This window comes from Rhea americana, unplaced genomic scaffold (genome assembly GCF_003343005.1).
Source record: "Rhea americana isolate MKP2758 unplaced genomic scaffold, rheAme1 scaffold_22, whole genome shotgun sequence".
NCBI classification, from domain to species: Eukaryota; Metazoa; Chordata; class Aves; order Rheiformes; family Rheidae; genus Rhea; species Rhea americana.
In genome coordinates, this window is record NW_028186329.1 from 6,872,860 (window position 1) to 6,886,042 (window position 13,183).

Here is a 13,183-nt window from a genome sequence, read left to right on the forward strand (position 1 = left end):
ATGCAGCTTTTAATGAATCCATTTTAAATGTTCCTTTTCCCCCCAGTTATTCTTACATAAAAACTTTCCCTCCCAACCCTTTCTCTTTGGAAATTTGGTAACCATAGTTTCTGTATCCTGCTGAGACTTGATATGTAGAGCTGTATTCTACCTGCTATTAAGCTGCTGATAGCAGTGTTTCTGTTGCAATTTATGAGAAATGTCAGTTGAAGGCAGAGAGTATTGTACACACTATATTTTCCCAGCTGGATACCTCCGTGAACAGAAAGCAAAAACATGAATACACATGCGCTCAATCTTTTGGGGGAGGGGAAGTGAACAACTGCAGGAAAAAAAGGCTGCAGGTTAGATGTGCTGTTGGGTGGTCTGGTCTAAAGCCAGTAGGAAATAAATATATGAATGGGAAGATGCCTCTAAGATTATTAGGAAACACGAGAGGATCTCAATGCAGTTGTTGGTGCTGCATCAGCAGTTGGGAGACCCCTCCACAGAGTCCTCAGATGCCCCTTTCCCCTGCACAAACTGAATTTTTGCCTTCGGAGAATTGTAGCATTCCTCCGTGGGTTTGTATGAGCCAGTCCTGAAGGTTTTTGTTTAATGTTTAGCAGGAAGACATCTTCATCATGAATACCGTTTAGCCATTTTTGCAGTAGTCACATCTGGGAGGCTTTTTTTTCGTCTCTTTTAGTTTTTGGTAGAGAGAAGCAAGCCTCCAAATGCAGGAAATGCAATCGTGTCTCAACTTGCTCCGCAAAGCTCTTCCCGATCAGTTTKCTTCCTTTAATGCTAGTGATATATTTGCTGGCAAAAACACTTCAGCCTTTCCTGAATAACAAGGATAGCAGTTTCTGTTTTTCTTCATCAGACAGGCAGCTGAAGGTAATGGACCTTACAGGGAGAGAGGAGCKTAAGTCCAATTCAGCAAGGAGTGAATGGGCATTAAAGGAAAATGCCTGCTCTGTCTTTTAAAAACACCATCGGACCATAACCTTTTCTATACCAGAAAGTATTGAGGATTACAGTAGAAAGCATTCACCAACTATTACTATTTAAAGGCACTGGCTCCCTCGAGATCAGAGTTCTGTGGCCAAGACTTTTCTCTTCACAGAGCTCTGTATTGAGCCAAAAATGTTACAGCAAATAATCTAACAAGTCCCAAAGTTTATGCTTACTTCACAGCCCACACTATATGGAAACATAAGTCATCAGTAAAGAGCAGCCAGATTATTACAACAGCAAAATAATTTACTATGGAACACATTGCTCAAATAGCATATGTGCCTTCCCAAAAGTTATCAACTCTTGCCACAAGTAACCAACTTCTAAATTTGCAATTAATCCTCAGCATTCCCCAAATCACCTCTTCCATTAGAAACACGGAACTGAAAATAGTGAAAATTGCAAACCTACTAAAGTTAAAATGCTCACAGTCAAACTGAGGATAGAGCCAATTACCATTTAAATAACAACATAAAACTCTTTGAAGGAAAGGCCTTTTGATCTCCAAGACTCAAATGCTGAACAGTGAGAAYTGGAGTTCTTTAAATTTCCAGGGAAAAAGCTACCAGAAAAGAACTATGACCCAGGCTGTCAGTCATGTGCTTAAATCCCTAGCATTTTTTTACTGTTAAATGTAGCTCTCTTAGTGTGTAATTAGTGGCAATGTCATCATCAATACCATGGTTATTAAATGCTAAAGTAACTCTTTTCTTACAGTCTGTTCTGGTGTGGAGAGGGAGGGAGTAGAAACGGAGCGAAGGGGAGACACCTCAAGGGTGAAATACAAGTTGTGTTCTTCTCCCTTCTCCTTGGGCAACGTCAAACTGCAGCTCTCCAAACAATGATCAAAAATCAAATCCAAAAATCAAAAAGCTTAGTTGTTAATACAGGTTTTGTCAATTTGAGTGCCTCGTTTATCTTAAAGTCCAAATAACATAAGGTCAAACAGCATTATATATATATATATATATATACACACACATATATACATACACATATATAAATATATATAAATAAATATATATATCATTTGTGGCCAGACTAAGATCACTGTTCCATTCTGAGAGGCAGATGCAAACAATAAAACTGAACTGAGCTGCAGTTTCCATTTCTGGCTCTTTTTTTTAGCCTTGCTCTGGAAAGCTGTGAAGGAACGACGCTTTTGCCAACAGCCGTAGCCCTTGACAGCCTGTGGAGCTTGCTGATGTCACCTGTCCTAACTGACACAACACAGGGCCTGCACGGCACATTGCTATAGCCCATGTTTTACAAGTGCACATTTCACAGGAAACCARCCATTAGTTTCCCCAAGACTTACAGGCATACATTTCCAAAAAGGGAAAAAATAAAACTGCTATATATCCATACAAATCAAAATTCGTAGAACGGTGGCAGTCAGCCAGCCAAACCACTCCAGGTCTGCTCTCCCATCTGCTTGGCCTGCTCACTATGTGAAAATAAAAGTAAATTGCTTCTTCTGCAATTAATTCTCAGAAGGGCTCCTTAAAAATTTTCACAATAGGGCTTCGATCACGCGGAGCACCTGAAGATRACAGAGAAACCACCTAGCACCCAACAATGTAGACAATGCTCAGCGAGGGCTGTCGAGCAAAGAAGAGCTCCCTTCCCCCTGTGCTAACAAGGCAGTGGTCCAAGGCACRATTGCCGATCAGGAACCAGACCTCTCCTGAGCCCTCTCGCAAACCAAGCCTGCCAGCAGATGAGCTCGGCCAACCCTTGACGTGGCGGCTGATGCCACCTCTCCCATCCGTCTGCCACAAGCCTTTGGCAGAGGCTCCAGCCCTTGCGGCAGGGATGGCAGAAACAAACAGGTGCCAGGTCCTCGGTCACCGCCATCCACAGCATTAACATAACGTGGAACTGATGCTGGCTTGTGCCAGTTCGTGAACGTGCTGGCACTGGGGAGCACACACCATTCCTCCTTCTGCCTCTGCTAAATGGGAGGTAGCCTCCACAGATGAATAGGCCRAGCAGTTGAGGTTGATAACGCCTTCAGCTATTTGTCTGCTGAAGCCCTGACAAGTGATTCTCAGTTTATGGTAACATACCATGTCAAAATCATTACTTTTTCTTTTAATCTATAAATTAAAAACCCGTAGTAAAGACTTGCACAGCTTTTGTCTGTCTACCACTGCAGTGGTATACAGTAATTAATATACTACAGGTTTCTACTTCACAGATTAAAAAATAATTTGACTAGAAGCACTTTCAACAGCTGCCTATAAATCAGCCCGCTTTGCTTGCAAAGTTCAACTCAAGAGTTATTGTGTCTATTGTGCGTCTTAAGGTTCAAAGAAAGATTATTCATGCATTCATTCATAGCCAAGAACGTATCCCAGCAATGAAACTTACCCTTCAAAGCTGACCTAAGCTTAACCACTGCGTTGACTAAATAATTTAATTGCTCAATGATATGCTATATCCCTTTTCTGAAGACTGTATTTTTGGTGACTCGAGCTAGGATTATAACCAGTGGTATGTTAACAGCACAGATTCTAAAAATGTAAATGGTCGCTTTCCATAAACATTGCCAAACTCTGAATAAGGGAATAATAGGAATGCAAACAAATCTCGTAATATACAGATAGGCTTTTTAAAGTATTTAAAATTTGTAAGGCTATAAAATTAGTTTTGTGGAACAGACAGAAAACAGATGAAAGCAAAGCTGTTATTTATAGAGAGCCCCTAATAAATGAGTAATGTTGCCAATATAAGAGCATTAATTCTGTCACCCACTTTTCATACCCACCAATTTATTTTCCTTTCTGCACGAGGTTTCTGCACCTTGATCTAATCACAAAAAGCCCAGTGAGCATTCTCAGAGGAGCCGGGAGAGTCTGCAAAGCCCCTGATCAACTTCTCCGGCCTTTCCGAAGCAGCTCTCCGGGGCACTAATTCAGCAAACATTCCAGCCTCTCCTAGCTACGCTAAGCCAATGCAACGAGACCGAAGATTAAGGAGAAGGGAAACAATTACATTGTGTGCTACTGCCAAGGATCCAAAGACTCTAAATCTCATTGAAGCTGAAAACAAATTAGCAGCTTTGCCTGCATCAAGCTGGCTGTCCAAATGGAGGTTGCTTTGCACAACCGCATTACTGACTGTGCTCCTCCAAGATAACGCTGGAGGGATACAAAAACATTTTCTCTAACTTATTTCCTGTCACTTTGTCTAGACCAACAGAACAGTTTGTAACTCAATCACCCCCTCCAACCTTGGAGCAAAACCAAGCATGGATTTACTCCTGCTCATCCTCCTCTGCCTTTTATTTTTAACCAATGTAATATGCCACTTCCTTGAGCAGAATGAAGGTAAGAATAAAGAAGTCAACTTTGTTTTCTGGTTCTTGTTTCATAGAAATGCACCTTCTGTGGGTAAATCTCGGTCTCTGTGCCACCTGTAATCTTTATCTGAAGGAGAAACTGCCTGTCAATTCTTGTGGAAATAAATGAATGACATGCTGTACAGCTTCATTCCTACTGGCATTATGAAGGGGTTAGCGGGGAAGGTGTACCGCTGTTCAAAATGTGATTTAGCGCCTACATCCTCTCTGGTCAKCAGCTTGAAGCACGTATCTCACTGTAACAAAGCACAGGTGAGGGCTGCAGAACTGCATGCCTGGGAAAAGGGACAATTCAAAGAAATCAGTCCGAGCAGTTTTCAGGACAAACAGAAAACCAAGGAGAAAACTCCCAAGTAAGACACTAAATCTAGTAAGTTTGTGGCAGAAAATTTGCAAAAGAGCTACACTGGAAAGAAGTGTCTGCTGTTAGATGAGCGCCTTGGGCTTTCAGGCAGAAGCTGGGCAGAAGATGGAAGCGCTGTGGAGGCGTCTCAGGCTTGCACTGGCATCTGTGAGGAGAACTCTGCTGCCTTCCCCGCCAGAACTGGGTTTGAAGGCGRTCCCAGATAGTTCTGTTTCTAACAGACTCTGACTAGCCAATTTAATTAGAAACAAACCATGGTGTCACTGTGTTTCAAGAGCAGAATGTTTCACTCCCCTCTTAACTAGCTCTTGACTCTTGAGGAAACAGGGCCCAGTTAGGGTTTGCACAAAACTGGCCAAGCTGAGAAAGTTCAGAAGCAGCTACTGTCCAGGGGCTACACTATAAAGCCACTTAAAAGTCACACATGCCCTCTAATGTGCTTATAAACATTAAAAGTTTTTAATTTTTACAAGATTACCAARTAAGATGTTTTCTTTCCTTTACACAATAATGGAAAATGAAAGACTTTTTGAAGTGCATTTGGGTGATGCTGAAATGCCATTCTGTATTTTAGAATCCATGAAACAATAATCTGATTTTCTGAAGTAACGAGCATCAGGAGCTTCCACTGATCTTACTGCAGGTTGTATCATCTCTAAATACAGGCTGCTACTGGGGAATTGTTCCAACCCTGGATTTGTTCCTTCTCTCTCCCCCCTCCACCCTTTCTTTTTAATTGCTTTGAACTCCTGTAGCCATTGATAGTTCTTACTCTGAAGCTGAGCCAAGTCTCATGATAGCCAGAAGTCTTTCTGGCTGAACCTGGCTTAGATGCAGACAAGGGGAAACTTGTACTGGCTTCACTGCCACCAGTCCTGGTTTGAGCAAAAGTTCTCAGGAAGCAAATATGAATTCATTGCAAAACTTTTTCAGAAATCCCAGAACCTTCAGTCATAACTTTCATGACTTTAACAAAATCGCAGAGAATAATCTGAAAACTTTTTTTTTTTTTTTTTTTTAAAAACGCTCATGCACCAGGAATACTTTACAAGTGTGGGCACTACAAAATAAAGCATCACAAACTGTTAAAATAAATTAAATGTGAAAAGTGGTGGTAAGTGTAACACTGCTAGGTCCACTTCAGCGATGAGGGTGAGGATACTTAAACTCAGCTACATAATTAGCAGCAAACTTAAGAAGAGGTATTATCCAATGAAAGCTGTATCTAGCAAGATTGCATTTACATCAGGATGCATCTTGCAATTAGCCTTAGCRTATACCTGCGGCTCTACAAATTTTAAATTCTTTCTCTTTAGGGTAGCATCCTCTTACTGTGTTACAGAAGAGGTTATATAGAGCATCATAGCAGCATTACTTCTCATTTAGRCCTCTAAGAGGCCCATTCTACTTTATTTAACAAACTATAAAGCTTACATTTACTTTATCTCCTTTCTGCCTAGCTAAATATTGCTGTATTACACTTGCAAATTAATTTTTTTTTTTAAAAAAAATCTGCAGCTAGGCACACCTAAATACTTCAAAAAAAAAAAAACACTAATGGAATCACTGAATATTTAGAAGTATTATGGACAACAACAATTAAAAAATTAGAATCAGAAAATAAAGATTACTTTAAAAAAAAGAAGGAAAAAATAAAGCTCTGTTGAAGCACAGCTTAAATGGTTTAGGAGGTTTTATACAATTCAATGTCTGTTTGCCCATCTCCATAGAAAACTTCCAATATTTTCTCTGTAGTCTACCTTCTAGTGTGGAGTTGCTACATGACCAAAAGCACAGAGCAYTTTTGAATTCTCTAGAACAAGAAAGCATAGGTCAAAAGCCATGACTCCATCCACAAGGAGGGCTAACACAGCATTATTTTTCTTCACAGGAAAAGAAGTCATTTTGCCTGTGAAGTAAAGACCAAACATTCCACGTACTTTAACTATGCACAACATGCCCTGATAAGATACATTCCCTATATATTCCCTGCAGCCAGTTTGCTCTATCTACTTTTTCAAAAGCTTTGGATTAGCATTAAGTACGTGCCATATTTAGTGCATTTTGAACACATCCACCAGAGGCTCTAAACATTGCATTTTTATAGAGAAATTTTTGCAGGCTGTCAATTGCTTTGTATTACRTCTGAAATGAGGTCACCTTAACAAGTGCCAACAGCTGAAATGCACTGATACCATAAAATAATCTGCAGGACTATTCAGTACACTACAGACTTTTCTAGGGAATGGGGAGAGATGGGAAGAGAGGAGGAAGAGAAAGAGAAGGATATTTCTATAGAAGCGTTTTACAGAGACAGTGTGTTCATTACTAGTTTTACTGAAGTTTACCATACTTGCCATCGATTGCTACGGTAGTATGTTTTCCATATGTGCATGAGAGAAATCCTGTAGAGTATTGTCTAGTTTTACATTTCTATACTGCTTTAAAAACAAATTGCTCTTCAAAACGTAACTGGACAAGTTACTATAAATAGCAGTGTACTGCAAAAAAAAAAAAAAGCACTGTATTGCTTATGCAGCAAGTCCATTTAAAATTCACTCCAGTAATTTAAAAAAATTAAAAAAATATCAACTTACTATAAACAATTTAAGATATGTATAATACAACTTTTATGCTCTTCATAACATCGTGAATATTCTATGTAAACAATAGGTTTTGAAGAATTACTTCGCTCACATTAATTTCAGTGCATTGTTTCTGTTAACCTGTTACTATTGTTTTTTTAATTTAATTTTATATTTTTTTAAAGGGAACTGTAACTTGTTGTCCCAAGCTGGGGAACTCATTTTGTTTAGAAACGTCCTTTCCACAAATTGATTTGCAGAAAGGACATGGGACAGGGAAATAGTATTTGGCCCATTCTTCACTCAGTCCATTTCTACACCTGCACTTAGGCCTAATTTCTTTAAGGCCTTCTGCCACAGTACATTCRTACATACATTTTTGAAGACTGAGATGCTCCTTGTGACTGAAGTGGTTATTTTACACAGGTATACATCATAAGTATCTCCTCTTTATTAGGTATATTTAAAGATATGGTTCTCCAAAAATCTTTCGGCATTCCATCACTCCAGTACTTGGTGGTCTATCACAATTATGAGTATTCTTCACTTGATTAGCTGTGAGACGATCATAGGCCATTTTGTACTCTCTGTCAAAAGCATCTGCAGTAATAGAAAAAAACCTATATAGTGTGTTCAAAAATACTAGTAGCTTATCACCAGAAAAATAACTGGTAAGTCTTTTATTCAACAGTTAGTGTAGAATGACGTATATCATCTACTCTGTAGTTTTTTGGAAGCTGAAACAACAATTTGCACATACTGCATATCTGAATTAGTTAAAACACTTACCTATATCAATGTTATCTCTTCCTAGAGCAACAAGTGAAAGAAATAATATTTCTCTATAGAGGCTCCTGAAATTGCAAAAACAGTTGATCAATTTATATCCTGAAGTAATATAACACAAAGCAATCTAAATTAAATATAATAAATTGAAGCATCCAAAAGATAAAATTATTTTTGAGAAATGACATATTAAACACAATTCCCTCCCACGCCTCCAAAACACTGTCAGTTCTAGTATTTGGAGAATGCCCTGCACATGCAGTTCACTAATGCTAGGGCTGATAYATCTTCCAGCACCAGCAGGTGTTGTAAAAGGCCCTAGAGTGAAACATGCACTTAGACACAATATACCAGCGTTTCAAACAGCAACTAGAAAAACCTCTTGACTTTGGGGGGGGGGGGTCATCTTTTTTCCACTCAAGAAAGTGGACAGAACATTATTATAAAAACTTATTATGTATTTTGGCAATTCTTATCCTGATTTCATAAGAGAATAAAGCTACAAATGAAGCCTGCAGGTAGCKTATCTTTAGTAAAATTCTACCAAATTTGACAAACCGGTAGGAGCTTGCTTTTCTGCAGTTCTACATTATCTTGAAAAAAGTAGGCAGACTAGCAGTTAAGAGACACCTTGTCAACAAGGCAGCTATGTATCTTGTTATTAAAAAAATAAGTAAAAATAAAAACATTACCCACTCAGCAAATCTAGGCAAGAAATAAAAATTCACAGGAAATAYAGTTTCGTCCATTCCACTGTTAATGGGAAGAAAACCCTGCTTTTCAGGTGATATAGGACTTRACTTCTCAGCTCCGCTATTTTTCCCTACTGCAAATTTAAAAACAAAAAAGTGCATCCTACAGACAACTGTAGGATTTCCATTCTTAAGTTTTAAAAAATTCTCCCCAAAACGCTCCCCCGCACACTCTCCCTGCTTTATTTGCCAACACATCAGCAGTAAGAAGATAGGGCTGTCAAAGGGAGAGAGGAAAAAGTGAAAAATATTTTGAGATAGGTCTTCTGAAAAACTCAGTTTTTGAAAATTTTCAAAGAAAGAAAAAATATTTACTAGATTCARTTGTAAACCTAAGATGATGCTGCCAAACAACTTCCCCCCCCACCTTAAAACAGTACCAGCTTGCTCCAGTTTGGCATGTTTGTATTCTTACCTCTGTCTTTTAATATGTGGCCATTTGTTTAATCTCTCCAATATTTGACTCATTGGTCCATAGACATCATTCATCTTAATACTTTTCACCATACTTCTCAAGAGTTCCTGGTTAAAAGAGTCATCATCTTTCTGTAATAAATGGACCATTGGGTACTTCTGGGCTGCAAAACATCAGAAACACTGTAAGAAACAACATTCTTCATAGAGCAAGTAGAAAGGAATTAAAAAAAAGATGGGAGGCTGCACAAACTGAAAACATAGCTGTAGTCATTAAAGAACAATGAACAAACATCAAGTCAACATAACATCAAAATAAGGAAATAAAAAGCATGGAAGAAAAAASAACAGCCATAATGGGTCATGAGCCATTTTCAGTGGCAACAAAATTCTTAGTAAGCAAATTCTAAAAATAAAAAGGTAAGCTAAAGGGATGAATTATCAATACAAGTTGAATGCAACATATTCCCTCTTATTCCTCCCTTCCCTATGAAGAAAAAGCCACTGGAAATACTGGTCAATGATTTGAAACACATATGCTGAAAAATGAAACTTGTTCAAGCTTACTGCAAAACATGTGACCACCCTTCCCCTGAAAACAAGTCACAGAAACACCAAACTTAACACTCACTCTCAAACAAAAGAGTGCGATTTTGACCTGCAAGACAAAAAGTAGTATGATCAAAAGTCAGTTAGTATCTTCTGTGAACTATCTACAAAGAAATTTTGTAACGTTTTTCAGTTGCTCAAAATGAAAACTGTTCTTAAAAATAAAACAAAAGCAATAAACAAAGCTTACTCTGAGCATTCCATAAAATATACAGAGGTTGCCTTGGATCCTGGTGCAATTTCATATTGTCCCATAGCATCTGAATAAGAACATATTTACTGTCCTCTGACATACAGTTTCGTGGAATCTGAACAGGAGAATGCATACATAAAGATATTTTATTACAAAGTCATGACAGAGGACTTTCGTATTTAAAATATATCTTCAAACCTACAGGCCTCATGTTAGAGAGCTTTTAATGTTAGAAATGCTGTAAAAYCAGGTTGTTCATTGAGAAGGCATATCACCAAAACTGAAGAGAATGCCAGTGATGTTTAGCAAGTATTTTGTGCATCTTCCTACACTTAAAAACCAAAGTTTCCTCCCTCTTCTGCTGCTCAACTTGTCAAAGTGCAATAAAACCAACCAGAAACTTATCTTCTTTGTAATTAAAGATCACAAATTACAGTGTGACCAGCAAGAGCTAAATACTTACCCAAACAAGTACTGCTGAACCCAGGTTCTGGAGTTACACATATTTTCCTTCAGCTGGCACATTCTTTACCAACCTGGGCCCAGCACATTGTAAGACACATTCCTGARAGCTACTGAAATAACTAACGATCTCCTATATGGGAAAACAAACATTCTTCACATGTCAATATTCCCTGTTTCCATACCTTTGAGTTTTTATTACAGTGCTCAGAAGAAAGTATTAATCCTGGTAAATTGCTAGGCAAGTCCAGTCGTCTGAAATACCACACCAAATTCCAGAACACAATAGGATGATGATCTACAAAGTCCGCCACCATTATTGCATGATCCCCTTCATTTTCAAGCAAGCTCTCAAGCTCTTTCCATACTACTAGAGGACTGAGGTAAGGAACAGTTATAGGATCAGGACTAGGTAAGCGCCATTCTAGCCCCAAGGAATCCTATAGTTAAAAAAAACAAAACAAAACAAAAACAAACCACAACACATCATTAGTCAGAATCTATCTTTACAAAAAATCTTAYGAATGCTTTAGTTCCCTCAGAGAGGTATCAACATTTAAAAGCTACAACTAATCCTAGTTTAAGTTATAAACCCTAACATTTCTAGTTACTTGGGATTGTTAATTCTGCTCTCCTGATTAATGCTGTTTTCATTTCTGGAATCTATTGCACACTTACAATACAGACATTTAAGGCAGAAAAAAAACTACGCACTGCTGGTCCTTGCAAAGTAGCAGGCAGGCTACCAGTAGGAATGATATGGCTGATCTTCTGGTTTTCCTTCTCATCTTCTACCAGTGGGCCAAAACTACTGATGCTCCTTGCTACAGGATGACTTGTACATTCTGACCYGCAGGTATTTTGTCTTCTTCCTGAGGGGATTTGGATGCTTCTGGCACAAACATTGTCGTGATGCTTAGGTTTGCTAAGGAAAAAAAGTTAAGAATCTCAGCTTTCTGTTTTTCCCTGAGTGCTCATAAATGTGTTCACAAGCAGGCAGAAACAAAATAGAAGGCTCTCATAATGGAACATAACATTGATTGAATAGACAAAATGAGATTTCAAATTTGAGCTGGTCAAGCACCATATTCATCACGCTACAGATAAAGCTTTATTCCCCCCTGCACTGGTAATGGACCCAAATATCCTAGAAAAGTTTACAAAGTTTATAGGATTAGAGATATCTAGCTTTTTCTTTTCTTTTTTCTTTTTCTTTTCTTTTCTTTTTTCTTTTTTTTCTTTTTTTTTTTTTTAACATTAGGGATGAAAAGGTAAACATCATGCCAATAGATGAGCAAGGTGTCCAACTCAGAGGTAAGGCAGAAGTAACAAGGAGAATCTCATTTTCAATCATCTTTTTCTTTTGAGATAGTATCCTATTACAGAATATATTTCTGTTAATGCTAACACATACACATCTACAGAGAACCTCAGCAATTTCTATATAAAAAAATGACACCAGAAAATGCAGGTTTACCTATTTGAATTTAAATCTTCTTGAACAGACAGAGATGTAGCAAGGCCAACAGTAGCTGCAGTGTTACAGCACTTCCCACTCTGATTTGAAAAAAGTGGTGGGAACTGCATATTTTCTGTAGAAGGGCTAGACTTCAAGAAATACCTGCAGGAAAAGAAAAAAGCTTAATATTAAATTTAAAAATTCACAAAAATGTACATACAAAATTGAGGAAAATTCATGCAAAATGTTATTACCGTCCAGGTCGCCGAAGATCTCTGATTTCTATGCTTAAAAAAGGCAGAAATAAATTCCCACAGAAAGGGCATGTGGTATTCAGATTAGAATCATCTGCTGTCCAACCTGCCATGATTTCTTCATCATGAACCAAACAGTCACAAGTTCGGCATCGTGAGCAGCTTGAGATGAGGACCTGTATAGAGCAGTTAACGGAATTCCACTATTACATACCATCTCAAAAATCCTCCTTTTGCTTTTACAAAACAGTCAAACAAAACGATAAACAAAGTGTTTGCATCTAGATGAATAATGCTCACCACCTGCATACAGATTTAGGCACATACCTATTTTCTTGCTTTAGATTTGAAGATTTAGGTTTAAACATGTGTATCAAAACAACTATTAAACCTTACATCCAAACTGCGCTAGCAGATAGTTGATATGGCTAAGAACGGGAATAAATATTCTCTGAAAAATTTAAGGCAGCAATAAAATTTTGGAGGATTCAGTTCTATTATAATAAATAGACTGGAAACTGGAACTTCATTTATGAAATAAATATAGGTGACCCTTTAATGGCATCCCAGGATAAAATACATTGGGAAACACTCATTTAATATTTTTATTAACACAGATATGTTATTTGTAATCTGTTTGCAAAAAAAAAAAGATAAGAATAGGAATGATTTATGCAACTTATTCTTAGAACTCTTCTGCAGTGACTATCATTATACAGGAATGAGAAAATGGAGGACTAGGGGAAAAAAAGATGAAAATGATCCACCATTAATCCATATTTAATGAAACGCAAAGAATAGTATTAATAGTGAAAAACAAAATATATCTTTCTAGAAGCTCCAACAAGAAACAGTTATCCCACAATAACTTGATTTTGTCCATGTAATACTACATCAGTCACAAGAGTAAGCACAAGCCCAGTTCTTTCAGTTAAGAGCTTG

At 37.9% G+C, this 13,183-nt stretch overlaps 1 protein-coding gene across 3 annotated transcripts in view; it reads right to left on the reverse strand.

Annotated features, from left to right (window-relative positions):
* Positions 1-7,741: 7,741 nt before the first annotated feature.
* DENND4A (DENN domain containing 4A) overlaps positions 7,742-13,183 on the reverse strand; it is a 53,635-nt gene continuing 48,193 nt past the window's right edge. For 2 of the 3 annotated variants that reach the window (XM_085305430.1, XM_085305432.1), the window contains 8 exons: positions 12,242-12,417; positions 12,006-12,149; positions 11,243-11,453; positions 10,714-10,968; positions 10,064-10,181; positions 9,266-9,428; positions 8,102-8,166; positions 7,742-7,912 (listed from right to left, as the gene is read on the reverse strand). In XM_085305430.1, coding sequence (XP_085161556.1) covers positions 7,776-7,912; positions 8,102-8,166; positions 9,266-9,428; positions 10,064-10,181; positions 10,714-10,968; positions 11,243-11,453; positions 12,006-12,149; positions 12,242-12,417 — 1,269 coding nt within the window. In that variant the 3' untranslated portion in view covers positions 7,742-7,775. Of the gene's footprint in view, positions 7,913-8,101; positions 8,167-9,265; positions 9,429-10,063; positions 10,182-10,713; positions 10,969-11,242; positions 11,454-12,005; positions 12,150-12,241; positions 12,418-13,183 lie in introns of those variants that run through there. The other variant, XM_085305431.1, reaches the window with a different exon arrangement.